This window comes from Spinacia oleracea, chromosome 3 (genome assembly GCF_020520425.1).
Source record: "Spinacia oleracea cultivar Varoflay chromosome 3, BTI_SOV_V1, whole genome shotgun sequence".
In the NCBI taxonomy this organism is placed as follows: domain Eukaryota; kingdom Viridiplantae; phylum Streptophyta; class Magnoliopsida; order Caryophyllales; family Amaranthaceae; genus Spinacia; species Spinacia oleracea.
Genome location: NC_079489.1, coordinates 11,485,259 through 11,511,706, shown reverse-complemented (window position 1 = coordinate 11,511,706; position 26,448 = coordinate 11,485,259). Strand labels below are relative to the sequence as shown.

Here is a 26,448-nt window from a genome sequence, read left to right as displayed (position 1 = left end):
GTTGATGGTGGTCGGCTGGGCGGCGAGCAGCGGGAGGGAAGGAGAGCTGAGTTGCGTGAGGGCTTTCTCCCCTTTCTTTTTTTTTTTTGGTTTTCACGTGAATGAGGAAGGAGAAAGAGAATAGGGTTTTAGTTTTTTTTTTGTTTTTTTTTTTGTTTTACATGAATTAGAAAAGAGAAAGGAGTATGGTCATATGGGTTTTGTTGGTTTGGGCTTTGCCCAATTGGGCTAGGAATAGTAATCGGGATTTGCTTTCTAATTCCAATAGAACGTGATTTCAAAATTCGAATCCGTTTCAACGTAAAATTCAAAAATACATTTGATTTCGTAAATCATTTAAAATATTCAAAATGTAATAACATAATTATATTTCAATTACATATTCATTTCTAAAATTCGTAAATTTACATTTAAATATATTAAATATACGTTAAAGTATATAATTAAAATATAATAAAATTACGGGGGATTACAACTTGTCCCTCTCTTGAGGCTGTTAACGTAGCATCGCCTGCCCACTTGTTGATCCCCAAAGATTTTTTCCACGGAGCCATCTTCCAACTCAAACTGCATGAGAAGTTGGTACACAGAGATTGCGGCTTTTATTTTGCTTAGTAGAGGTCGGCCTAAGATGATGTTGTATGGTAGGGAGATGTCCACGACAAGAAAGTCTACCAACAACCGTCTTCCCTTGTTTTTAGGACCCAACCTGACAGGTAGCTTGATGGTGCCTTGAGGATGGACGGATTGACCTCCAAATCCAGTGAGTGGCTGGGAGATGGTTTTCAGATCATCTTTGGAATACTTGAGCCCTTCTAGACACTTTAGAGTAATGATGTCGGCGGATGATCCACTATCCACTAACACTCGCCCTACCGTTGAGTTAGAGACTTTCATCTCGATGACCAGCGGATCGTCATGGGACTCTTGAATTGGATGGCTAGTGTTCCCACCAAATGTCATCACCGGGGCTATTTGAGAAGCCGATGCCACTTTTAGGACTTGATGTTCCAATGCCCATAAGCTATCCTTCGCCTTGCTCACAGACCCTCCTGTCGCCAAGCCTCCGGCTATCACTCCAATGTAGTCTCCCGTATCATCACTAAGGGACTCCTTTCCTTTGGCTTTTGCTTTTGGGGGAGGATTCTTCCTTAAGTAATTATTCAGCTTGCCCTTGTCAGCCAAGTGATCCAGTGCTTTTTTCAGCTCCTTACAGTTCTTTGTGGTGTGCCCGCACTCGTGGTGAAACTCACACCAAAGTGACTTGTCTCGCTTTGCTTCGGGCGTAAGGATTGCAGGTGGCTTAGGGAGGATGTCTTTTCCTTTGAGATCAAGGTAAATCTCCCGCCTATTGCGGTTGTACCTCGGATCCTCACCATGGTCATCAACCATAACCGACTTTTTGAGGGAGGGCTGAGTTTGGTCGTGGCTGCCGCTAGGTCTTGGCTTTTGTTTTTGCCTTGTTCCACTCTCACCACCCCAATTGATCTTACAAATATCTGTGGCTTGAATGTGCATTTGGGCCTTCTCCATTGCTTCCTCGAGGTTGGACACCCCGGACTTGACCAATTCAAACTTGAAGTCATCTGGCTGAAGACCTGCCAAGAGGGCTGCGAACTTGGTTTCGTCCTTGAGATTGTGTATCTTTAGGACTTCTTCATTGAATCTCTTAATATAATTGCGGAGGGTCTTCGTCTCTCCCTGTCTGACTGCCATTAAGTTGACACTTGTCCTTTGGTGCCTCCGACCCGCCGCGAATTGGCTGATGAAAACCTTTTCAAGCTCACTGTAGCTCTTGATGCTTCCCTTTGGTACGTGCTTGTTGAACCATATAAGGGCAAGACCCTTCAAGGTGGTTGGAAAATACCTGCACCAAGTAGCTACGCATCCAGTCTGAACGTTCATTTGAGCCGCATAGGCGGCCATGTGTTCTTCTGGATCCGTAGTTCCATCGAAAGGCTCGATGGTAGGGACCTTCACTTTGTCTCGGTGGGGGGTGTTCATTATTTCTTGGGAGAAGGGAGCGAGAGCCTCTTGCAATGACGAGGTATGTCTGTGCCTATCAGTTCTTGGTGGAGGGGAGTCCCATCTTCCTCTTGAGGAGGTATGCCTACCTCTACTCTCTGGGAGAGGTGAGTATGTTCGCTCACGGCGTGGATGGATCCTTCCTATTCTTGAGGGTGAGCGATGCCTTGGGCGATGAGAAGATGAATGAGCCCCTGGCTGTTGATCGAGGGGTGAAACCCTTGTCCTGGGGGAACGGCCTCTAGCCCGGCTACAGGGTGAGTGACATCTCTTTATAGGAGAAGGTGAGTGCCTCCTGAGAGATGTCCTTCGAGAGCTGACCTCGATCGGTCTGACTTGTCTTGAAGGAGTGGGGTGGTCTCGTGCGGAGGTCGTAGTCTTAGCACTAGAGGGGGATAGACCTCGGGTGATCCTATCATTCCTGATGGCTTCTCTGGCTTGTTCGAGGCGCCTTCTGTGCAAGAGGTCTCGAGCATCAAGGTCTCCTCTGTGCAGTTGTCGATCTTCAATTACCCGGCGTGCATCTTGGCTGGCCCTTGATTGGCGAGGGCGAGGCTGTGCCCCACCCCTGTCACCTAGTCTGTCCTTCACACTTCGGGGCTGTGCCCTGTGGATGGTATGCGATGTTGTGCTCACCTTTGAGCTGGTAGGGTGGTTTGGATGTTTCCTTGAAGGTCCTTCTCCCATTCCTTGGAGGTTGTGGATAGCCTCATTGACTTGTGCAGCCAAATACTCTAGATCCTTTCGGGTGACCAAGTTCTCAGGGTGACCCTCGACATGGGGCTGTTGATTCTCATGGTCCTGATCACCATCGTGATCATCTCCGTTCCTCGAAGTAGGCATCAACACGTAATTGGGATGGGACTCTGATCGATGAGAGGAGGAGTGTTGCCTGGTTCGTCGAGTGTTAACCATGGCTTGTAGTTGACTTCCCCACAGACGGCGCCAACTGTTTCTGCGAAGAAAATGCTTAAGTGTAAAAATAGGGGAAGCCTCGTCAACCAGGCTGTTGTCTTCCTCCGATCGGTCGGGGTTTGTCCTACAAAAACGGTAAACCTAAACTGGCTCGGGGGGGGTTCCCGAGAAAACCCTCTCCGACGCTCAAGTCAGTCATTGTAGAGAGAGAAAGTAGTGAGAGAGTCAGTCTGAGAATAATTGCATACCCGAGTAATGATTAGGTGAAATGTATTTATAGTAATGCAGGATGGCATTATTAGTAAATATAGGCAAGTGTAGGGGTATGGACTCTTGGGCTTGTAGGAGGCTGAGATATGGGCCCTAACTTCTGGTTTGAGCCCATTAGGAGGTTTGTGTTTGAGGGTATTTTCAGTATTTTCCTTTAGGAGGGTATTTTGGTAATTTATGTAAAAAGGTGGGTTCCACAGGGGGCCCGAACACAAACATTATGCACACCATCACGACTCCTCGCATTCTTGTGTAGCTTATCACTACAGAGTAGTCATTTGTATCACATCATAATTTGTATGAGATTTCTTTTTTGTTTGCTTTGCCAACGCCTCTTGATTCAAACAAAATATATATGTCATCGCGGTTAGCTACAAAATTCATCTTACGCAATTTGTTTTTCTGCTCATTTAAGTTTCACAAATGAGTAAACCTGATCAATTGAGCAAAAAAACACTTTGATACTGCGAGTTATTGTTTACATTACTAGTACCTAAATGAACAATCTTTACCCAAGAAGTCAAGAACAAGATGAAATTTTTAGGTGTCAGCTGCGAGTAATTTTACATTAGGGTACTTTTTTTTGCTTATTTATTTTTATTATTCGTCAGACATACAAGACCCTCTTAAAGACTCATGTCCGTCTCTGCATTACACTATTGCACAAAAAACACTAAAATCTTGCATCGAGACTCCTTCTAAGAGTTGGGACAAACACATCTATAGCGGTTAACCGGTAGTTGGGACAATTATGTTATTTTTCGTCCTTATGCCACTCATGTGATCTACCAACATCAAAGAAGAGTTTGAGTTTATGTTTTCAGGACCAACTTCAAGACTCATGATCGCCTTTACGCTATATTATTGCACAAGACACACAAAATTTTTGGCAAGACTTCTTAAGAGTTAAGACAAATACATCTATAGTGGTTAATCGATAGCTGCATCGTGACAGCCAAAATACCGGTGGCAATGAGCCAATGGCTTATGTCCGTACTCCGTAACTTGGTAGAAAATGGGGGTAAAAGAAGAAGAAAAGAATTAAAGAAGTTCAATTAACATTCCTTGAAAAAAAAAAAAAAATCAATTAATACTTTAGAAAAGATGACCTCAAAATAAAATTAAAAAAAAAAGGAAAAAAGAAAGGACATTTTGGGAATTACAGAAGCAGAACCATAGTGAGAATAAGGAGCCCCGAAACCCTAATTTGAGGGCCTGGTATATAAATTACCCTCAAAACCCTAATCGTTGTTTTTCTTTCCTCTATTCTCTGTTACCTTTCTTCTCCTGCGGCGAAAATGTCGAAGCGAGGTATTCATTCAATCTCAATCACTCTTTCGATGTTATTACTCTTATTTGCTTAATTAAACCATTCGAATCCCCAGATTTTCATTTATCTCTGTGATTAATTTAATTATGTATGCTGTTAGAAATGTTTAGATCAAATAAGCTATACAAAACAGCTTAAAATCATATCATTTTAATATGTTATTACAAATATTTGTGCTATGAACTGAGTAAATTGATCTGTGCTTCATTGTTTCGGCTCCATTTTGATTATTGCAAATGGGTTTTTTTAGAAATTGAAATCTCACCATGATTAATGTAGTTTTATTGTTCAGTTTCTGTATTTTGTACTTAAATTATACTTGTTCCGAGAGTTTAAAAGAAGATCAAAACTCAATGATTTGTGGGATCTATAGCATCGATTTACAAAGAAATGGAAATCTATCTTGGACATAATTTGCAGTTTATGTTTATTTGTAGTCGTTAATCCCGATGCTTTATTTATTTGGTTTGTTGGGAATTGTTAGTCAAGTTTTGTTGAATTTAGTTTAAGATTTTTGATTGATTCTGACCTGGAATTTTCAGGGCGTGGAGGAAGTGCTGGAAACAAGTTCAGGATGTCACTGGGTCTTCCAGTGGCAGCCGTGGTGAACTGTGCCGATAACACAGGAGCAAAGAACCTGTACATCATTTCCGTAAAGGGAATCAAGGGTAGGCTCAACAGGTTGCCATCAGCTTGTGCTGGTGACATGGTCATGGCTACTGTCAAGAAGGGAAAGCCTGATCTCCGTAAGAAGGTTATGCCGGCTGTTATTGTGAGGCAACGCAAGCCATGGCGCCGAAAGGACGGTGTCTTCATGTACTTTGAAGGTTGTTATTTAATTCTATACTTCAATTTGCTTTCTGTGCTTGTTTATTAGTAGAATCTCCATTTTAGATTAACTCAGAAAATCTTATGCATATGTTATCCATACTTGGTTCTGCAATCGAAACAAAAGAGTTTGGTTTCCCTGTATTTCTAGTGAAACATGCAAAGTTAGTGTCTTAAGATCCCCTTTCCGTATGCTGGTTTCATTTGTCATCTTTATCATGTGTTGGCCTAGTATTAGTATTTTTACCGTAGTTGCTAATTTTCTGTATCTCTTCTTCGTGTTCAAAGTTTTCTAACCCTTAAATTGAGTCTTATAAGGGTTTAATGTCTATTATTTCTGCACTTTTAGTACTACCCTTATTGATGCTGGAACTAGGGATGCCAATAAATTTCTTGTAAATTTCGGTCCCTTTGTTGGGGTACCTATGCGGCTATGCCTACAATGGATAGAGGCAGATTTGCCTTTGTTATGCCTTGTTTCAGGGATTATTCTGCATTGACTATTGAGTTTCTTCCTTCAGTCTTGCCTTTAAGAAAATAGAATAGATCATTTCTTTTGTGTGCTTCTTAGCTTTTTTTAAAAGATACATGTGGCTTGCTGGTTCTACTCTTCTGTTTCTTATAATAGTCTTTTCCCCGTGTTCATATAGATTTTCTCATAATCACATGTTGGTCTCTGTTACAGATAATGCTGGAGTTATTGTCAATCCCAAGGGTGAAATGAAAGGTAAGTGACAGCTGTTGTGATTAGTCATCTTTCTCTCCATGCACTTCTTTGCAAACTTGATTTTGAACCAAACATAATGATCTATAGAATTGAACATCTCAAAATTCACATTTGTCATGTCTGTCCACTTTCATGTGTGTATTCAAACTTTTGTGTTCTGTGACTTCTGTTCTTGATAAAATGATGGACTTTCCTCTGATGTTTTGGACTGGCCTCTGGTAGTTAGCTGTTGTTTGGATGCAAAACTTGACATCTTCCATTGTTATTAATCTCTATTGGATGGGTCTTTCACCTCCATGGCAGTGTTCTGCATTCCAACTAGAACCATTAAATATCTAGAACATAAACTATGGCGAAAAGTGTTTTTGATGTCACAAATTCGGCAATATGTCTTCCCTGCATTTGTGTCATGGACTCATGGGTGTAATAAGCTTGATTGAATTTGTCAATAAGCTAATTTAGTTTTTACCAATTTATAGTTCTTGACAAAGTTTGGTTTTTGTTTCAGGATCTGCTATCACCGGTCCCATTGCAAAGGAGTGTGCTGACTTATGGCCAAGGATTGCCAGTGCTGCCAATGCCATTGTCTAGAGATTGTCAGTTCAGATTTCAGTTCAGATAATCAGTTCAGAAGTTTGTTAAATTTTGGTTTGCTATAGTTGGTTTGCTATAGTTCAAATGTTTGTAGTTGGACAAAGGAACAATGCGTTCGCATATGTGAATTCAGCTTATGATTAGATCTTAAATACTCAGTACTTCGTTTTTGATTCTGATTGTCTTGTGAAATGACCATGTTTATGTTTTATTCTGATTTCCTGCAGTAATATTTATCCAAATTTTGTTCTGTGTTATTTTAAACATACGAAAACTATGGAAATACATGTTCACAAAGCTTCGTTTTTCAACCACAGTAATGTATTGCGAATTCTACAAACACCACATGAAGATAAACAGCTAATTTATTGAGTACATTGTATTACGGATTCCTTCAGCTGTGATGATAGAAGCCAACGGAATTAAGGGCCCTTGTTCAATGTGTTATAGTTTCTAAGTTTTAGAATATACCTAAATACTTGTATTCTTCAATTGCAATTGGGACATTAGGTCCTTATTTCAGATTAAAAGTGAACTGGGAACCTTGAAATTTTATGATTGATGTTACTTGATTTATGAATTTTGTCACTGGCCTTGGTTATAGTCGCAAGTATTATTTTCATAACTCGTAAGCATCCAAAATTGAGTTAAAAGTGCTAGTAGGAATGAGTCGAGATAGAAATAAGATATGTGATAAGAAACTTGATGAAACAACTGGACAAAGTTCTTATTAGAGAGACTATATCAACATAGGTTATAGTGTTATACTGTTCCCGACTACTTCAGAGGCTCACTAATTACAGACTTATTTTAGAAGAACAGCAGCAAAAGAACTTGTAGACTATACTTTTACAGTAGGTGAATTATGAAGCTTGTTACTTAATACATCTTCCCTTCCAAACCCATGTTCATTTTTGCACAATACTCAAACAAGCTGCCATCAAAACACCGTCTCACAGCTTCTTTGGATAGGAACCCGTCTTCATCCCTAGCAAGAATGTAAAGTATTCCCCACTCCAACTTACTTGCAATCCTGCAATAACAATACGACCATGCCATGTATGATGTATCAGTGTAAATCCTACAATTTCAAAGGAGATCAAGTCCAATATAGTCCAGTTACCGAATGGATGCATTACCAGCCAAACGGGTCGAATGATACCCTGTTCCCCTCTGTCATGTTCCAGAGTTCTGTAAACGATAATTTATCAGGGACTGTACGAGCATACTTGCTGAAGGCGTTCTCTAAATTGAAGGGGACAAACCTGCAATTTCGTTGGTTTCAGTAATACGTTGACACGTAAGTAAACAAAAAATATATCAGTGTCAGGATTGTAATTCTACCTTCCTTCAGTGTCATAAGTTCCGGAGTCACTCCCGTGCTTGGCCCTGTGTATGTTGTGCACGTAAATAGGGAAGAGAGGAGAAGGTAACCACCCCTGAGCATACATCAAATAAGCATACATGAAATAACAGTTAGTTAAATCTTCAGACACCTTGCCATGAGCAATTTGATAACTTTCCGCATCTTTCCTTTCCCAGAAAAAACATAATAAAAAGTGATACGGAGTACGTGTTTCTATAGCTACTTCTAGAACAATGCTTCTACCTTTTCTTTCAGATTTTTTGGGGGCTTTCCTGGGATTAATTTGCTAGATCATATTCTTTGGCCGACGTACGAAATAATACTCAAATGTCAAGGTTGATCACTACTAGGTCATCCACATACTATACTAGATCATTATATTTTACTAATAACTTACATCAAGAGTGTACCAACTCATTGCTAAATTAATCACCGCGGCCATGATTACAGAAGCGAATATGTTAAACCCCATCATGCGCAATCCTGTAAAAAGTGAGAGGCACCACAATGTAGTTACTTAGATAGAATTTTCTTAGTAGAAGTGCAAAACTATAAAAACGATTCCAAATTTATACCAACAAGCTTGACATACATTACTCCCACTGTCCTAGAAAGATTGTCTCATTTTATCTTTTGGTTAATTTGTCCGTAAAATATTGCTGCATTGAATTGTTAACATGGTTCCAACAATGGCAAAATCATCTATTTCCTACCTCATATGCAAAAAGGCAAAATCATCTACCCACTCAATACAAGTTATACACCTCATAAAAAAGTGAAGTCAGGGGAATGAGACAATCTTTAAGCGACCGAGGGACTAGGAAGCAATACTATCAAATAATGAAATACAATTGTAAATAATTACCAGAGAAAGTTTCCCAGGGATATATGATACCATCACCATCTTGGTCGAAATACGCTGCATGCTGTTGAAGAACACTGAGGCCATGATGATGATGGCCTGGTGTTCCATTCGGATGATCCGTATCAGGTGCAGACAGGGCTCTAGGAAGATCTTCACAACATTAAGATTGAGGTCATTACTTAACATTTTGGTAATAATTCAAACTTGTTATCAGAAAAAGTTTCTTCACATGAAACTAATTAACCATAGTATCAATTTTTTTTGCGTGGATGTGATTTTTGTTTAAATTTTCCCAGTTTCATCTTAAACAGTTAAACTTGAGTATCATTCTTGGGATTATACTCTTTCTGTTCCTATTTTCTAAATTCTAAATACTTGTAATACTTTGCGTGTTGTTTTAATAGAACAAGTGGGTAATACATGGAAAATGACATTTTAATGTGCAAAGGGAGGTAATGAGGGACTTTTAATTGTTTGAGTGAGAGAGAAAAGAAATACAAGTATTGCTGTCAAATGTGTCATGTTGAATCGTGATCATGTCAGGAATATAAATGGTTTGTAAAACCTCCACACTAACCCCACCGCTCACCTGTTTAATTAAATGTGAGGTGTCGCGTTGATCTGTTAATAAAACATGTCGAAAATCCTTAACACTACCACATTTTCCCGTGTACGGTTTACATATTGTCGTGTTGTTGTTCATTAACGTAGGCTTATTTTACGGCTAATACAATAAATTATTGGTTATTTTACTTCAGACGGGTTGAGTAGTCTCAGTTTCGTGTTGAAAATATTTTTACCCAACCTGATCAACTAGATGTAGTGTGTCATGTAGACCCGTTTAATTAAACGTGTTATAAGCTACTGACACTAACCACATTTTCGTATTCGGTTCATGTCAGATTTTGGGTTGAGTAGTCTCAGTTTCGTGTTGAAAATACTTTTACCCAACCTGATCAACTAGATGTAGTGTGTCATGTAGACCCGTTTAATTAAACGTGTTATAAGCTACTGACACTAACCACATTTTCGTATTCGGTTCATGTCAGATTTTGGGTGGAGTAGTCTCAGTTTCGTGTTGAAAATATTTTTACCCAACCTGATCAACTAGATGTAGTGTGTCGTATAGACCCGTTTAATTAAACGTGTTATAAGCTACTGACACTAACCACATTTTCGTATTCGGTTCATGTCACATTTTGATAACTCGAACTACGAGTGAAGTTAATGTAAGGAAAAAAAAAAATAGAAGTAGTTTCATGTGAATATAGGAAACAAGTATTCAAAATGACCGAAAGAGACAAGTGTCATTTAACAATAGGAAACAAGTATTCAAAATGACCAAAAGAGACAAGTGTCATTTAACAATAGGAAACAAGTATTCAAAACGATAAAGAGGCAAGTGTTTGGAGCATTTATAAATACAGTTAATATTAAAGCCCAACTCCATTAGAAGATATGTGGTACTCACTCATACACTCAATAACCTTTGTATGAGTTACAAGGAGTACTATTTTCAGCTACATTTTTGCAGGAGTTACAATTTTATTTTTGTTAACTTTTACGTCCCTTGTTTATTACTCCCTGCCTCCGTTTCTTTTTGTTTGTTACGTATTTCTTTTAGAGTGTTTCACAATGTTTGTTACATACGAGAATCTTTCCTTTTATAAATTTCGTATCATGTTATTTTTAGTGCCAACTTTTAATTTTAATTAGTCCAATTTTTTCAACTCATTAAATTCTTTACAATTTCCTAAGTATGTTAAGTTAGCAATTTGTTTGTTTTTCCATTATTGGTTCATTTTGATAAATAAAACAATCTTATTAGTTGTTGTAATGATTAATGGATTGAGGTTTTACTTGGGTTTATTTTTTTAATAATAATAAAAAAAAATTATTATACTTTAATAAACGTGTAAAAATCCAAACGTAGCAAATAAAAAAAAACGGAGGGAGTACTTAATTAGGGATGGGATTGATCCAGTGAGACCCGGACCATATTTTTCAATTGGATCCAGATCCGCCCCAGATCTATTGGGTTTGAAAAATTCAAACCTTTACCCTGATCAAATGGGTCTGGGTAGTTTAGGTCTTATGGATCTTGATATTTTATTAATTTAAACCTTTTTGTCACTAATATTTTTTTCCTGGGCATTAGTTTGACCATCATTATCATTACATTCATATACTCCCTCCGTCCCAAAATACTCGACCTGGTTTGACCGGCACAGAGTTTAAGGGACTTGAATTGACTTATTTAATTTAATAGGTAGTAGTTGATAGTGGGGTATTATTTTAATGTAGTTAGTGGGAGGTGGGTTAAGAGATGGGGTTGGGGAGAGTAGGGGTTGAATTTTTAATTATTTTTTTATATAAAGTAGGGGTAGGTGGGTTAATAGGGGTGGAATGAGAAATAATATAATATTGTTAGAATATTTCCATTTTTAGAAACAGGTCAAGTATTAAGGGACGGCCCGATAAGGAAAACAGGTCAAGTATTCTGGGACGGAGTATAAAATATCATAAGTTATTAGATATTACTTCCTACACAATATAATGACAAAAATATGTCTAATAAGTTAAATTAATAAATTAATTATTTTTATTAATTAATTAAATAGGTTCATGTCTAAAAATATTAGATCTAGACCTGTTTACTAACAAATGGATCTAGATCCGCCTCAGATCCAATAAATCTAAAAAAAATTAAACTAAAGTCCTATCAAATAGGGCGGATCCACCAGGGTCCAGGACGTGTCCTAGACCCATGCCCATTCCTACTCTTAATTCCTACTTCGCCACAAGTCCTAGGCTTAGTGCTTACATGGTTTAGGAAGGGAAACCTCCAAGTCAGTACGGACTCTACGATCAAGCGTGGCAGGAGCATACGGCGCCTCCGTGGCCATAGAATTCCTTGCCATCTCCGTCAAACCTATTATGCTTTTACCCGCCATATCCGCCGCCATCGATCTCTATTCTCTATTCTCTATTCTCTTATCTCTATCTAATCTCTCTCTTTTACAACACAGTAGAATTACTCTGTTTTGAAGGAACAAAATGGATATAATTAGAAAGAGAGATCGAAGGGTTAATTACGTTGTAATGGTAGATATCGTGGCAGCAACGAAACACGTGTAGCCGTGTTGTCGAGCACGTGACAAGTTTTGCATGCAAAATGTAGCTCCTCTTTGACATTTGGATTGCTACTATGTTCAATCAAATTTAAATAAATTGCACTTTCTTTTCTTTCTTCTTTCCACTTTTCCCTCACATGGCTAGACCTCATCTATTGATAACTTGATGTGTCATCCATCTGACTAAATAGTAACAATTTGACTTGACTTTTAAATTAAGGGGGCGTTTGGTTGGGGTTTTTAGGGGAGGATAATTGGTTTTCATTTTATTTGGTTGTTTTTCTCATATTTTTTACCTACTTTTCTTTTTCACTTACCTTTAAATTCCTCTATAATAATATCCTATCCCAAGGTTTTCCATGCCCATTCTCATTCCCTTGACCACCCTCTTTTCATAATAAATAATAAATGCTAAATAATAAATAATAATAATAATAAATAATAAAAATAATAAATAATAAAAATAAATAAATAATAAATACTACTACCTCCGCTTCAGAAAGTTCACAGTTACTATTTGCACGGACTCCAATGCAATATTTAACTACTAATATATCCAATTTCGTATGTGAAAAACTTATAAAAAATTGATATTCTGAAAATACATACCGAGACCAATCTAACAAGATCCTACATGTAACATTTTGATGTATATAATAGTGAGAATTTACGGTCAAAGTTTTCATATTTTGGACACCTATTCCAAAGCGTAAAGAACTTTCAGAAACGGAGGAAGTACTAAATAATAAAGATTAATAATAATAAATAATAAATACTAAATAATACTTCATCCGATTTTTAATACTTGCAACATTGGTAACTTTTACGCAAGGCCATCTCAACAAATTAGGAGGCTCTGTTCTAGTTAAAAAAATTAGGCCCTATAACAATTTTTATAATAAAAAAAATCAAGTAATCTAGAATACAAATATAGATTTTGTTTTTATTTCAAATATCCTTGAACTTCATAAGCAAAAATAATATTAAACCAAAACAAAATTAAATATATTGTAAGCAGTAAAAGTAATGTGGAAATTTAAAAAGGATGGAAAAAACCTCATTAAAATACCATATATTAAGCATTGTCGATTACCTCTTTCAAGCCATAATAATTGCGAACCCAAGCCACCGAAAAACCATTCTGGAATTTACATATACGGTTTGAAGAACCGGACGACTTAAAGTTAACATATGACGGATGAATTCGAAGAAGATATATTAGTCATAACCTCCCTCATAAAACTCATCATAATAGTGACAGATTATCCTCAACATGACAACATGTAGATAAACGTGGATTTTTAAAAAAAAGCTTATGAGATTGAAGATAGAAATTTATCCTACTAACAATTGATAAATAATGGGTTAGTTGAAGATCGAAGATGGAGATTTTCTTCACTTTTTCCAATATGAATGCATTAAATCAGTTGAAGCTCCTTGGGAATTGATAAATCAATACGAATGCATTTAGTTTAATTTCCATGGAAACCAAGAAATATTGGAAGAGAGAGTATTTTCACCACCATTAACTGATCGACTTTCAGTTATACTAAGAATCAGAAATGGGTTGATTTTTTTGGGGGACCCCTATCAATTGGTGGCCCTGTGCAGTAGACCAGCTTGCACAGGGGTTACACCGTCTCTGCTTTCACGCATGACTATGCAAAAGTTTGATCATTAATTTCTTTATTTCTATTTAAGCGAAAATTATAAAAGTTACTTCATCCGTTCCTTAAAGTTCTTTCCGTTTCTATTTTAGGAGTTCCTAAAAGTTCTTCTCAGTTTGAATCTTTTCTATTTTTTGCCTTTTTTTCCCAAAATACTCTTATATCCCCTTTTATTTACCAAAATACCTAGAGATTAATACTCAAAGTCCAACCTAAATTTTCCAACCCCTATTATTTAATCCATTTCCTTTCCCCTTACACCCACCCTCTCACCTCTTTTATCACCCATCCAACCATCCTTATCACTCCTCTCTCTTCAGTTCTCTCCTTCTCCCTCATGTTCTTCACTCTCTCTCCTTCTCCCACAAGTTCTTCATTTCTCTTCTTCTCCCTCACGTTCTTCACTCTCTCTCCTTCTCCCACAAGTTCTTCATTTCTCTCCTTCTCCCTCACGTTCTTCATTCTCTCTCCTTCTCCCTCAAGTTCTTCATTTCTCTCCTTCTCCCTCACGTTCTTCACTCTCTCTCCTTCTCCTTCAAGCTCTTCATTTCTCTCCTTCCTCAAACATTTTCCTCTCTCTCCTCCAAAATCTCTATAATCTCTCTCTCTCTCTCTGTCTCTCTGTCTCTCTCTCTCTCTCTCTCCTCCAAAATCTCTCCTTCTTCCTCTCACGTTTTTGTCTCTCTCCTCCATAAAACGGATCTCCGCCGCTATCGCCACCACCACAACCACACCTCCGCCGCCGCCACCCTCCGATAAAAATCTATAGATCAAGAATTTAAAGCTCCTCGAAATATGTATTATGGCTTTAGATGGTGAAATTCGGCCATGAAAACACTAGATCTAGGGTTTTCATGGTCAAATTTGACTTCTAAATTCTGAAAATCGTGGTATGATGGTGAATTTGTAGGTTTTATGAGTCGATTTTTTTGGGTTGATGTTCGAATTTTTTGGGTTGATGTTTCGATTTTCTGGGTTGATGTGTCGAATTTTTGGGTTGGTGTTTCGAATTTCTGGGTTCATGCATGTTTCGAAATTTTCTAGTTTGATTTTTATCGATTTTTTCTAGGTTGATTTTGTTCGAATTTTTGTTCGAATTTTTGGGTTGAATTTTTGTTCGAATTTTTGGGTTGAATTTCTGGTTTGATTTTTGTTGATTTTGTTCGAATTTTTGTTGAACATATGGGTTGATATTTATTCGAATTTCTGGGTTGATTTTTGTTCGAATTTTGGTTGAAACTATTTTCTTGATTTTTTTGTTGATTTTTCTGGTTCGTTTTTCTTGAATATTTGTCAAATTAAAATAAAAAATTCAGATAAAAAAATCTACACACTACTCCGTAGAGTTTTCTTGATCTTTTAGTTGATTTTTGTTCGGATTCCGGTATATAAATTCGTGGTGAGGATTCCACTTCACATATAATATGTTTTTTTATTTATTAATAATAATAAAATCTCCCCTTTACCCTATTTCTTTATTATTTCCTCTCTCCTTCACTTATTCCAATCTCTTACACCCAATCATTTAACTTATACCAATACAAAGTAAGATTCCAGTTTTCTTAATTTTCACCCAAGATTTAAACCGGGAACATCTTTAAGGAACGGATGGAGTAATACTTTGAAAATACAAATTGAGACGAATCTAACAAGATCCTACATGATTATGTTTTATCTTACGTGTAAATCACCAACAACAGTCAAAATAGAATATGTGAATAGTGTAAAATACACAAACGTTGCGAGTACTAAAAATCGGAGGAAGTAATAAATAATACGTAGTAATAGATAATAATAAATATTTATTATTTATTTTTACTGTTGCTTATTATTTATTTAGTACAGTTAAGTTACTCCGTATTTGGGAGAGAGAGGGGAGAAGAATAGAGAAACCAAACACCATTTTTAAACAAAGAGTATTCTTTCCATTCTCGTTGATTCCCTTTCCCGTTCTCCAACCAAACGATCTCTAAATGTTTTACACTTTACATTTTGAGAATGACCATCAAACATTGACTCAAACCCGAATTAACTTATACAAACTTTTATATATGGCGTCTTACGCAAAAGACCACATTGTTATCATATAAGTTAAGCAATTGAACAAATTAGTTAAGCAATGAAGCCAATTAGTTAAGCACTGAAACTAATTAGTTAAGTACTGAAGCTAATTAGTTAAGTACTAGATCGAATTCCTTATTTAAGCAATTGAACCAATTAGTTAAGCAATCAAAGTGGTATTTTCGATAGGAGATGTTACACAAAAGTTGCCGATTAACTTATGTTTACATATCTTGTTTGATATAACAAGCTAGAAACCGTATTGACTTAGTCTGCATAAAACTCAAACTTAAGGTAAGCCAAATACTAATTTTGATTATTTGATACAAATAAAAATATTACAAAATCAAATTTGAACGAGCATGATAGTCATTCATTTGAACTTCACGGGTGCTTAAACGTAACCTGACTTGAAGTTCGTTCGACCATAAACCAACTCGGTCCCGTCTCAAACCCGGCATGTACAGCCCGATCATGGCATGAATATAACTTCAACCAAACCCGACTTTACTCGGAAAGGTAAACGACCGAGATGACCCAACCGTATTTGACTGATCCATATAATAGGGTGATCCAAGCATTACCCCATCCCAAACATTATTTATGATTCGACTTAAACCTGACTCGAGTAACTGTATTGTCAACACTACTCAGATTAGTTGTTAGATACATAAGTTGTCAAATCAGGTAATTGGTGAATAACGAATCAGTGTCTAATCGATCCGAGTCTAATTAGATAATGTTTTCCGCAGTTCATTGTGCTCTTACGAATTGAATGCACATTATTGTTTTTATTAGTCACTTCGTTTTTGTCAGATATCCGTCGAATCGAGTCAGTTTTTAACAAAGCTCGTTAAGTTGTCATACAAGACTACCGGTACATGTAATTTATTCCCCAAAACATTGTTGGACCACAATCGTTTAAAGCCCAACCCTGAATGGAACCGATCCAGATTAAGTAACCCAACAAACAAAACAGAAGACACAACTCGAAGTCACACAACAAAACATCTATAAACACTTCAAACCCGACAATCTTACCACTCCCTTTGTTTGAGAGTTTTAGTTTTGCCCCAATTCCACCATTACCAAATTCGTCGAAGCATACCTCTCTTTACCTTGACAAAATAATGTCGACCGAAGTAGCGGCGGAGGTTGTGGATGCGCCGCCTGCAACCGAGGTGGCGGAAGCCCCAAAACAACCCCATAAATTAGAAAGAAAGTGGGCGTTTTGGTTTGACACTACTAAACCTAAACCAGGCGCTGCTTGGGGTTCCACTCTTAAAAAAGCCTACGCTTTTGATACTGTTGAAGAGTTTTGGTGGTAATTATTTTGATTTTTACTTCAATTTTTGTTTCAATTTTATTGATTGATTTTTGTTTTCTGGGGTTTTATAATTTTGTTAATTTTGATTGATTTTGTTGGTTTTTCTGAAGTGGGTTCTGATTGTTTTGAATTGGGTTTGTTAATTTGTTTATGCTGTAGACTAATTAGCTATTTTTTACTTTTATTTGGTGCAAGTTTTGTGAACTTTTGGCTGGATTAGCTCTTATTTGCCCTAATTTTAGTTAATTTGATTAGTTTATGGTATAAATTTAGCTTATTGTTGGCGTGATTACATGTTTTGGAAATTGGAATCATTGATAAGGTTAGCTGGGGAATACTATGCTAGATCATTATAGTTTCGTGGACTGGATGTCGATTTCCAAGGATAGGGAGGGGATTTATTATTCATACTTGGTTGAATTTTTAATTTTGGTTGGTTTGTGTTAGATGTTTGAAATGTTTTTTAATGCAAGCCTTGCCTATAAAGAACCCAACGACTCCGGGAGTGGTAGAATGCAATATTTTTGGGCGATGCAATAGCTATCTTCATTAGTATTGTTAGATATAAAGAAAATATGGAGGGCATTGTTAACAACTTTGGAGTTTTAATGTGAAAATTCTAAATATTCTTTTCATTGGATGAAATGCTTTTCCTTGTGAGTGGAGAATAAAGTAATCAACCTTACAAATTATTGATTTATCCAGTCGAACAATGCCCAATCTGAGATGAAAATTGAATCTTTTATGCAGCCTGTATGATCAGATATTCAAGCCCAGCAAGTTAGTAGCAAACGCTGATTTCCATTTGTTCAAGGCTGGAGTTGAACCTAAATGGGAGGATCCTGAGTGTGCACATGGGGGCAAGTGGACTGTTTCTGCTAGCAGAAATACGAATCTTGAGACAATGTGGCTTGAAACTGTAATTTTCTAACATTTTGACCGAAGCATCCCCCCCCCCCCCCCCCCCCCACTGATAAACTTGTTTTCCTCCCCACAGTCTAATTTGCAACCATGTGGCTTAACTATTTATTGAAATTTTGCTTTTGAGCAGTTGATGGCTCTAATTGGAGAGCAGTTTGATGAAGCTGATGAGATATGTGGTGTGGTTGCAAGTGCGCGTTCAAGGGGAGACAAACTTTCACTGTGGACAAGAAATGCTGCGAATGAGGCTGTGCAGGTTTTTTTTTTTTTTTGGCATAACTTGTTCTCTGAAATATAAGGACCGTAGGCCATAGGCAAATATATTTTGCTGTCAATGTAAACCATGAAGTCAACTAGGCTTTTGTCTTCTGCTTGTTGTCGTTTCATGCTTTGCATTATACTTTGTTGCCTGTGCTTAGCGTGCAGTGTTCTTATGCTGGACATGAGGTTTTCGGGTTTTGGACTTTGGGCATAGGGACACCAGATTGTGAGCTTGAAAGTGTATTCTGTAGAATTTGGATTACTTGGATGCTTGTTACTATATGATTTTCTGAAATGATGCACAATAATTTTCATGACTTCCCATAGGCCATATGTATATCACAAATTCAGGTCTTGGGAATTTACATGTTCTTTGTCTTTTGTGTGCCCGGTATTTTAGCTTGTCTTTCGGGACAATTTTTCCAGTTTAAGAGGGAAGGCTACAGAGATGTAGAGAAGGTACAAAATTAAATCGGGAGGGATGTAAGAATTAATTAGTGGACAAGGGTTTTTGTAGATGGAGATGCAAGGTTGGCGGGAGTCCTTAATAAAAGAATGATAAGAAGAGGAGAAAGGTAAAAATGGGGAATGTGAAGTGTTCTTGGTGGATAGTTGAAGGAAGTTTAATGAATATGATCAAGGAAAAATTGTCAACTTCTGCTTTGGGTGGTGAATCCAGGTCACTGAAACTAATTTATATTCTTGTGTTTTTTTTTGGGTTGCCTGTCATAGTTTTCAAGTACAGGCTTTTAAATTTCTTGTCTTTTGAGTATAGGCTGCAACCCTAATGAAATTGGGTACACGATGATGTGAAATTGTAAATCTGTCTTCACGCTTGAATTTCGACTTTCGTGCACTAGATCTTAGGCTAATTATAAGACTAGCATTTTTTATTCCTCGGTTCGATGAAATGCTATCAGCTTTATTAGTTATGGGGAGAATCAATAAGTGCATTAGTCATGTCTAATTGTCCATTCAATAGGGAATGGAAGATCTTTTAGTGGAACAGCTGCTATAACATGCCGTGTGGGATAATGGGGTCTAGTTGATGAGGAAGAGTGGAAACCCCCCTTGAAGGAGTGAAAGGATTTAAAAATCAATTTTTTTTCAGCTACTATATAACTTTTCGTTTCAGGTTATGACCGAAGGTGAATGTTCACAAATCACGAGCATAAAAGTATTTCATTGATAGAGAGTTTAATATTTTGTCTAAGCAATGTGGCATCATGATGAAATTGATATAAAGGAACCCCTCCAATTCGCTATTGAGAACTGCAGAGCCTGCTCAATGTGACTATGAGGTCTTATAAGAAGAATTCCTTTAGGGTTTGATATTGGGATGGAAGAACTTCATGTTGTTTTGCGAACCTTGAGTAGGAGAAATCCGAATGGGAAGGATGCTGTAATTCTGCAATCTTGTTCCACATAATGATTGGCAGATTTTCCAGGTGTATTGTCCAATAATTAGGATTTCTATTAAAAAAAAAGGAATGAGAGGGGATAACTGTTGCACTTAATCAAGGGGTATACAAGGCATCTACTCGTATTATCTATAAACTGGTTTGAGTAATTTGGGTGCTTGAGTTAGGGCCTTATTGGGTATGTATATTCATTGATAAATAGTGTCTGTCTTTGCGAACACTTGGTGACCTTGTGACGGAGTGACAGTGTAATGTTGATTTTCAGTTGTTTCGCTTAATTTCTCCTTGCCACTTTTCGGCTTCTGTCTTTTGGTCACTCGGAGGGTCTTTTAGTTCAATTGTTGAAAGCAGAATGGAATGGAGTCAGATGTAAAGGGGAGAGGGTAATGCTGTTTGTTTCTTCCAAGTGATGTTTGTTTCAACTCTTGCTTTAACCCATTCTTAATCTCTTCACAGTTGAGCACTTGAGCCCATCAGCCAATCGTAGGAATCTTCTTTGCCAAAATCCTCGCTTCTGCATATCCTGATATGGTAGACATAAGCAACCCCCCTGAAGTATAAAACAATAAGGGGGCGTTTGGTACGCATAGGGTAAACGGAATGGAATCAAGAAAGGGAAAGAGGGGGAAAGGAATGAAAAAGACCCAAATTTCACATGTTTGTTTACCCATTATATTAGGCAGAAAGGGAATCAAACAAAAATAGCAATCCATCTTCCTCATTCATACAACAACCAGAACCACAATATTCCATCCTCACCTCACACCTCCTCCACCTCCGTCGACCACCTCCATCGACGCCTCCTTACCTATGTCAATTCCGAATCTAAACCTTTTCTCGCCTCCATCGGCCTCCACCGCTCCTCGCTCGACCTCCAATTCCTCTCTCCTCTTCCTTCCTTCGGGTCCGCAAACGACGTCGCCCTCGACCCCTACGGAATAGATCGCACCTCACCATACTCCTACAGTGGGCTCAAAGACGCCATATACGTGAACACTAAGGGCTACCTCCTCGTGTTGGTAGTTTTCCGTGGTGGTGGATGGGTTTTGTGGCGGTTGGATAACTTTTAGGGTGGTATGTTGGTTTTCCCGGTGGTGGATTCTGGAAGTATGGTAATCTTGGTAGGTGGAGCGGTGGAGTCGGGTGGTGCTATGGTGTAATAAGTTGGTCAAAGGGTTGGTCAGGGAAGATGAGTGTAGAGGATTTTAGGGGTAAGCTTGATTCCCTTGGGGGGTGTGGGGAATCACAGTAGAGGGAATTGTGGGGAATAGGAGAAATAAAGAGAATGATTGAAATGGACAAACAAACAACAACAAAGGGAATGAGGGGTATTGATTATCTTTCCCTTTCCCTTTCCTAATGACCCCAACCAAATGCCCCCTAAATTGTACCTTTCCTAAATTTTGACTTATTGTTTCTGACACACTACATTCCAAAAATTATTTCAAAGATCAGTATCATAGTTCTGATTCATGGCCAAAATGGCATGCAAACAATTGATATACTTCGTATAAGATAATTTACTGTTGACCTGTTGGTAGTCCCTCTTCCTTTTAATTTGGTAAGAAGCATGTGTAAGAAGATCTGGAAGGGGGTTTCTTTTCCATCAGTGCAGCCTTCCGGACTAAAATCTGGTAGGCTTTCAGAGTTTCAGTTGTTGATCCTGATTGGGAAAGTTCTCTCTTTTGGGTTGATTGTGGTCGACTAGTGATTTGGTTTGATTCAGCAGGTAAAGAAGAGGGAAACAAGGACAAGTATTATATTATTCCACAATCTTGGACCAATAGATTGGAATTTCCTTTTGTTCTCTGTTGGAATAAGAGAGATAGGATCGATCAGATTCAAACCAGTAATTTAGAACCCTGACCAATACCAAAGCCACAGACCATATTGAAGTCATTTGTAGTCTTCTTCTTAAGACTAGCATTTTTTTCCAACTATTTCCCACCATGGAAAATGACAACTGGTAACATGCCTGTATAGCTTTTCGGGGACCGGCAAACTGCCAATGAGCTAACAGATAATTTGATTCGTCATTGTAGCTTTTAGAAGACATAAGCTCGTTCTTCAGTGCCATGTTCTTACTAAATAGATACTGATATCACAAAAGAAGGGGCCTTTTTTTGGATTGTGTCTCTTGGCCCTATTTATCTCACTCTTCACCAATGCTCTTCATCAGCTTTTCCTCGATTGTAATACAAGATGTCTTCTCTGTTTTGTGTTTGTAAATGTGATTTTATTACTTCTCAATAGTGTGGTAAACTTTCCCTTAAATGTATTGAGCATTTTATGTTAATATTATTGCTATGTTGTACTCGTACAAGTTATGTCTCTTACCATTTCAAGAGGGTGATTTTATGCTATGATTCAGCGGTTTGGCTTGTTTCTGGCATTATTTATGCCTGCGCTATGTGTGATTATGTGGTAATTAGACTAAAACTATTTCTTTTTGGGTAAAGAAATGCGGGTATTTTTGTAACTCGAGGTTGAGACAAAATCATGTCCTTATTTGTGTCCTACGAATCATATTACTCAAGTTAAAGTAACATTGGTTTTGGTTTTGAATGGAGCAGATGGGCATTGGAAGGAAGTGGAAAGATATCATTGATGTTACAGACAAAATTAATTTCAGCTTTCATGTGAGTATTATACCGACTCTTGGTTCATGTTGCACATAAAATGGATCACGTATTAATACTATAAGTTTCCAAATGTAACAGGAAGATGCCAAAAAGGATAGCAAACAGAACAGGCGATACAGCGTGTAAGACCTTGATCTCCTCTGCCTGGGCTGTTCTGCTTAGAGGCAGCTTCAAAATTTTGTGCGCTGCAGTTTGTTTTACCTTCGTTTATTGTGGCCTTTTTAAGCCTTAGATGGAAATGAGCAATCAACACGTTTTCCGGGTTTATACCATTATTACATTTCTTGTGAGCTGGTGACCCCTTTTCAAGTTAATGACGAGCTATATTGCTGTATTGCATATGTAAACATACAGAATTGAGCTTATGCACTTTCAGAAAGTTTTCTTAGTATTCTGCTTTATGTTGCCCTTATAGCTTGATAGAGTGAGTTACAAGGTTGGTGATTGAAGCAATTTCAAGAACTTTGTGTGTTGTCTGAATTTCGACCATTTTGGCAATGCATCTTACAAACAAGAAGCTGAAACCATCACTGAGGCAAACCCTCGACTGCACGCAATTTTGATGCAATTTTGAAACTAAAAGCATTCAGTATCTTGCAGGATTGTACTGTCCGGCCCCTTGAAAGTTCGTGATGCAAAATCGCTTGAACTAAACGTGACTCGATCCAACCGACATGTTCGGTAGGTCTAGTCGCCTAGGTGCAACATATTTGGAAATTTGCAAATTGGGTTTCATTATATTGCATATACCAAATGCAGAGCTGGCAATGTCTGATCCAACCCGATAATCCAGCTCGAAGCCAACCTGAAGTTATGGAGAGAAATCCTACTTGAACGGAACCCGAATGACCTGAATTTGACATTTTTATCATATTATGTATTAATATCAAGTTTTGCATTAGTTTTGGTAATTTTTGACACAATCCGAAATTGACCAGAAACAAAGGTTGGACGGTTGGACGGTTGGACCCGACCCATTGACCCGAATGGCCACCCCTGATAATTTAAATGTGCTGTGATTTTTGGTACACTGGTGGAGCCATGTAGAATTTTAGATGATGTGCATGAAGATATTTGTTTCACGAATCCCACCTTGTGGCTGTGGTTTGGCTCATTAACATAAGGCTGATGTCTCTCTTGGAGGATATGGTTGATAGATCATACTCAATATCGTTCGTGTTTATGTGGACGAAAAAAAGAAGAAAACTAAATATAAACGAATAGTAAGACCACTACTAATTATAATTAATATTAGTAACAATTATAATATCTACCTCAAAAATTAGATTATTTTGATATAAACAGGAAATAATCATGAGCTCAAAATTGGCAAATGCAATATAAAATCTACAAAATACATCTATATCATAAAATTAATGTATATAAACTTTTACACAGAGTTTTCAACATGCCTAGATGACATATTTCTAAACAAATTTTCATCAAAAGTTTGTAACAAGTATGTTCTTGAATTATGCAAGAAATCCCAATTTTTCTCCATTTTTCTTCGCCAATCGAATTAAGCCTTGTCTTTGCTTGGCATCTGCTCCTATTGACTTGCAAAACTCTGTGATTACCTACACAAGTTCCTTATAATTTAGATAAAAATGACCAAATTTACACATGTTTTAAGTAGATTTAATTTGACTTAGTATGAACTTACTTGTGAGTGAAGAGCAATGGCTTTTCCTCTAAGTTGATTGAACCTCTTTTTGCCAACAATGTCCCTAGTCACCATCACAAGAGGAGCAAAGAGACCTTTCCCTTCATTGACATTCTTCATCATGGGTTGTGCTCGGGTTGGCCGGCTCGGGACTCGAGCCTGAGACGAGACCGATTTCACTAGCATACCGTAGTTCTCACCGGAGGCGAATGAAGTTCCGAGACCGGCGTTTTTGAACCCGGTTGTTGGGATTGAAGAGGTTGCCATTGCCATTTGCTTAGCCAAGTTATGGTCTAGCAAAAAGGGTTATGTTGTGTTGTGCTATTTGGAAACTTTTGAAATTGGTGTGGTGTTACTTTGGTATTGATTTTGTAGTGTAAGAAGGGGTGGTGTTTTAGGTGTAAAAATGAGAGCCTTTGGTGTGGTAGTAAGGGAGATTGGTAACCACATATAATTTGGTGGCTTTGGAATTTTAGTTTGGTTTTTTCTTTAACACGTTTTGACATGGTATTGGTCCCCTAATTGTTTGGAAGAAATCTGAACCTAGTCTCCTAATGGCTCTCTTCTTGAATTGGACCCCACCCAAAAAATATTTGCTCATTGATGATATACTTGATGAAAAGTTTGTTCATATTTAATTAGGACTAGATTATTCTACATGATGCTTATTCATATTATTAATGACATGGGTATATAACAAAGGATGATTATGGATGTGTCGAGTCCGTATGTCTTGGGTCTGAATAGATCCATCCTTGTTCAACCCCCACTAGTAAATTATGTACTTAGGTGTTATGTCGTGCTGAAATTTTCAAAACGTCGGTCTAGGCATGGACCATGCCCTTGTACAGTGACCAGGTTACGTGCCTTAACCTAATTTCAATTTTAACGTGTTTTATCATGTTATTTTCTAAGAGTATGCACCCCAAGCACGACCTTGGACTTCATGTCTGTAGCGTGTCGTATCGTGCTTTTTTCGTGCCCGTGTTGTGTCGTCCAGCGCTTTGCTCAGGTCCGTCCCATTGCCATCTTTATATAATTATATATATACATTTGTATGTCAAATCTAGTGATTATTTGTATAATCATCTTTAGTTCTATTAGTCATCTTTAGTTCTAAGAGCCAATTAGTCACTAAAGATGATTATACAATTATACAAGTTCTACTTTCTACCAAAAGGTAAGTATATCATGTATTGTCTCGTGCAATTAAAATTAGATTTTCATGTATTCAAATATTTTGTAAGAAGAAGTTATTTTAAAATATAACTTATTGTTATATTCCCTGTGTCCAGCTAAATGAGGACTAATTATGTGTTTCTAGTATTTTATTTTGGCTAAATTTTTTTTTCTCTTTAGTTTGTTGTAACTGAAATTTTATGGCCATTCAAATTTTGTAGAACATTCCTTGAATTTTATTTGAAGTAAAAAATTATGTCCCAAGAAATACAAGTACACTTGGCAATTTGATGTACTTTTCCTCTGTTTAATACGGAGTATGTAGACTTTGAACCTCAACCAGTTGTTTTTTGGCTGGTTAAGGGCACCTACTTTTAGGTGGAATTTGTAATAGCATCAATTTGAAGTTCCCAAGTGTTTCAAGAAGTCCCTTAGGGGTGTATAAGTGTGTTCTTCTAAGCCACTAATCCCTTGTCCCAAGTAGGCAACTAGTACAAGTTTGAAGGGTAATGTACTAATGTGCACACACCATCAACATGGTTCGAAAATGAATTAAGTATGGAAAAACCATTGCAATTAGAGGACTCGTGTGTTTGAAATTTAAGAAACGTGTAAATAAGTCATTCGAATGGATTCAAAATTTTTAGATCATATCTGAATTAATAATTTGTTTTAGTTTGAGTATGAGTTTAATTTGGCCCCGGTAATAGTTAGTCTAAAGACTATAGTAATTTATTTTATGATGCAAAAATCGATCAATTTTAGTTATACCAATTTTTATCTCTGGTTGATGTTGTCGTGTTTGTTGTAATCCATTATCGTTGTCACGACGTTCCTGCAAACCACTAAAAAGACATCACAGGATCAAACCACAATGGCGGAGCCAGAACAATATATTTGCGGGTGTAAATTATTTTTTTAAAAAAAATATTAGTGGGTGCAAATGGTCAAAATATTACAAAAAAATGCACTACTAAATTTCTGATTTATAAAAAGTTACAAAAAATCTAAATTTAAATGGGGTCAAATGACCTCACATCCTACCAAGTAGCTCCGCTCCTGACTAACCACAAATTCTTATTTACAATGGGTGCACAATAAATATTGTACATCGGGGTAAAGTTGACTCAAAATGCTTAAAAGTTACATTTATATATGTAAAAGTTATCTATTTTTTAATGATAAATTTTTTCATTTGAATAAAAATTATTTCTTCAAAATCACTAATAATGTATAAATTAATCATTTAACC

General features: G+C 37.2%; 4 protein-coding genes across 4 annotated transcripts; 2 read left to right on the top strand and 2 right to left on the bottom strand.

Annotated features, from left to right (window-relative positions):
• The first annotated feature begins 4,363 nt into the window (after positions 1-4,363).
• LOC110788904 (60S ribosomal protein L23) lies at positions 4,364-6,906 on the top strand. The gene is made up of 4 exons (XM_021993535.2): positions 4,364-4,521; positions 5,083-5,367; positions 6,054-6,095; positions 6,604-6,906. Exons 1-4 carry the CDS (start codon positions 4,509-4,511, stop codon positions 6,684-6,686), a joined length of 423 nt encoding a protein of 140 aa, XP_021849227.1. The 5' UTR covers positions 4,364-4,508; the 3' UTR covers positions 6,687-6,906.
• Positions 6,907-7,391: 485 nt separating this feature from the next.
• LOC110788879 (peroxygenase) lies at positions 7,392-12,040 on the bottom strand. Its single transcript, XM_021993511.2, has 6 exons — positions 11,745-12,040; positions 8,921-9,070; positions 8,453-8,538; positions 8,034-8,128; positions 7,829-7,954; positions 7,392-7,722 (listed from the first exon to the last, which is right to left on the bottom strand). The coding sequence occupies exons 1-6, from the start codon at positions 11,884-11,886 to the stop codon at positions 7,569-7,571; spliced, it is 753 nt and encodes a 250-aa protein (XP_021849203.1). The 5' UTR covers positions 11,887-12,040; the 3' UTR covers positions 7,392-7,568.
• A 4,761-nt stretch (positions 12,041-16,801) lies between these two features.
• LOC110788903 (eukaryotic translation initiation factor) lies at positions 16,802-22,745 on the top strand. Its single transcript, XM_021993534.2, has 5 exons — positions 16,802-17,106; positions 17,860-18,028; positions 18,161-18,286; positions 22,286-22,351; positions 22,433-22,745. The coding sequence occupies exons 1-5, from the start codon at positions 16,913-16,915 to the stop codon at positions 22,478-22,480; spliced, it is 603 nt and encodes a 200-aa protein (XP_021849226.1). The 5' UTR covers positions 16,802-16,912; the 3' UTR covers positions 22,481-22,745.
• A 924-nt stretch (positions 22,746-23,669) lies between these two features.
• LOC110788878 (protein PROTON GRADIENT REGULATION 5, chloroplastic) lies at positions 23,670-24,448 on the bottom strand. The gene is made up of 2 exons (XM_021993509.2): positions 24,018-24,448; positions 23,670-23,931 (listed from the first exon to the last, which is right to left on the bottom strand). Exons 1-2 carry the CDS (start codon positions 24,288-24,290, stop codon positions 23,827-23,829), a joined length of 378 nt encoding a protein of 125 aa, XP_021849201.1. The 5' UTR covers positions 24,291-24,448; the 3' UTR covers positions 23,670-23,826.
• Between the last annotated feature and the right edge of the window lie 2,000 nt (positions 24,449-26,448).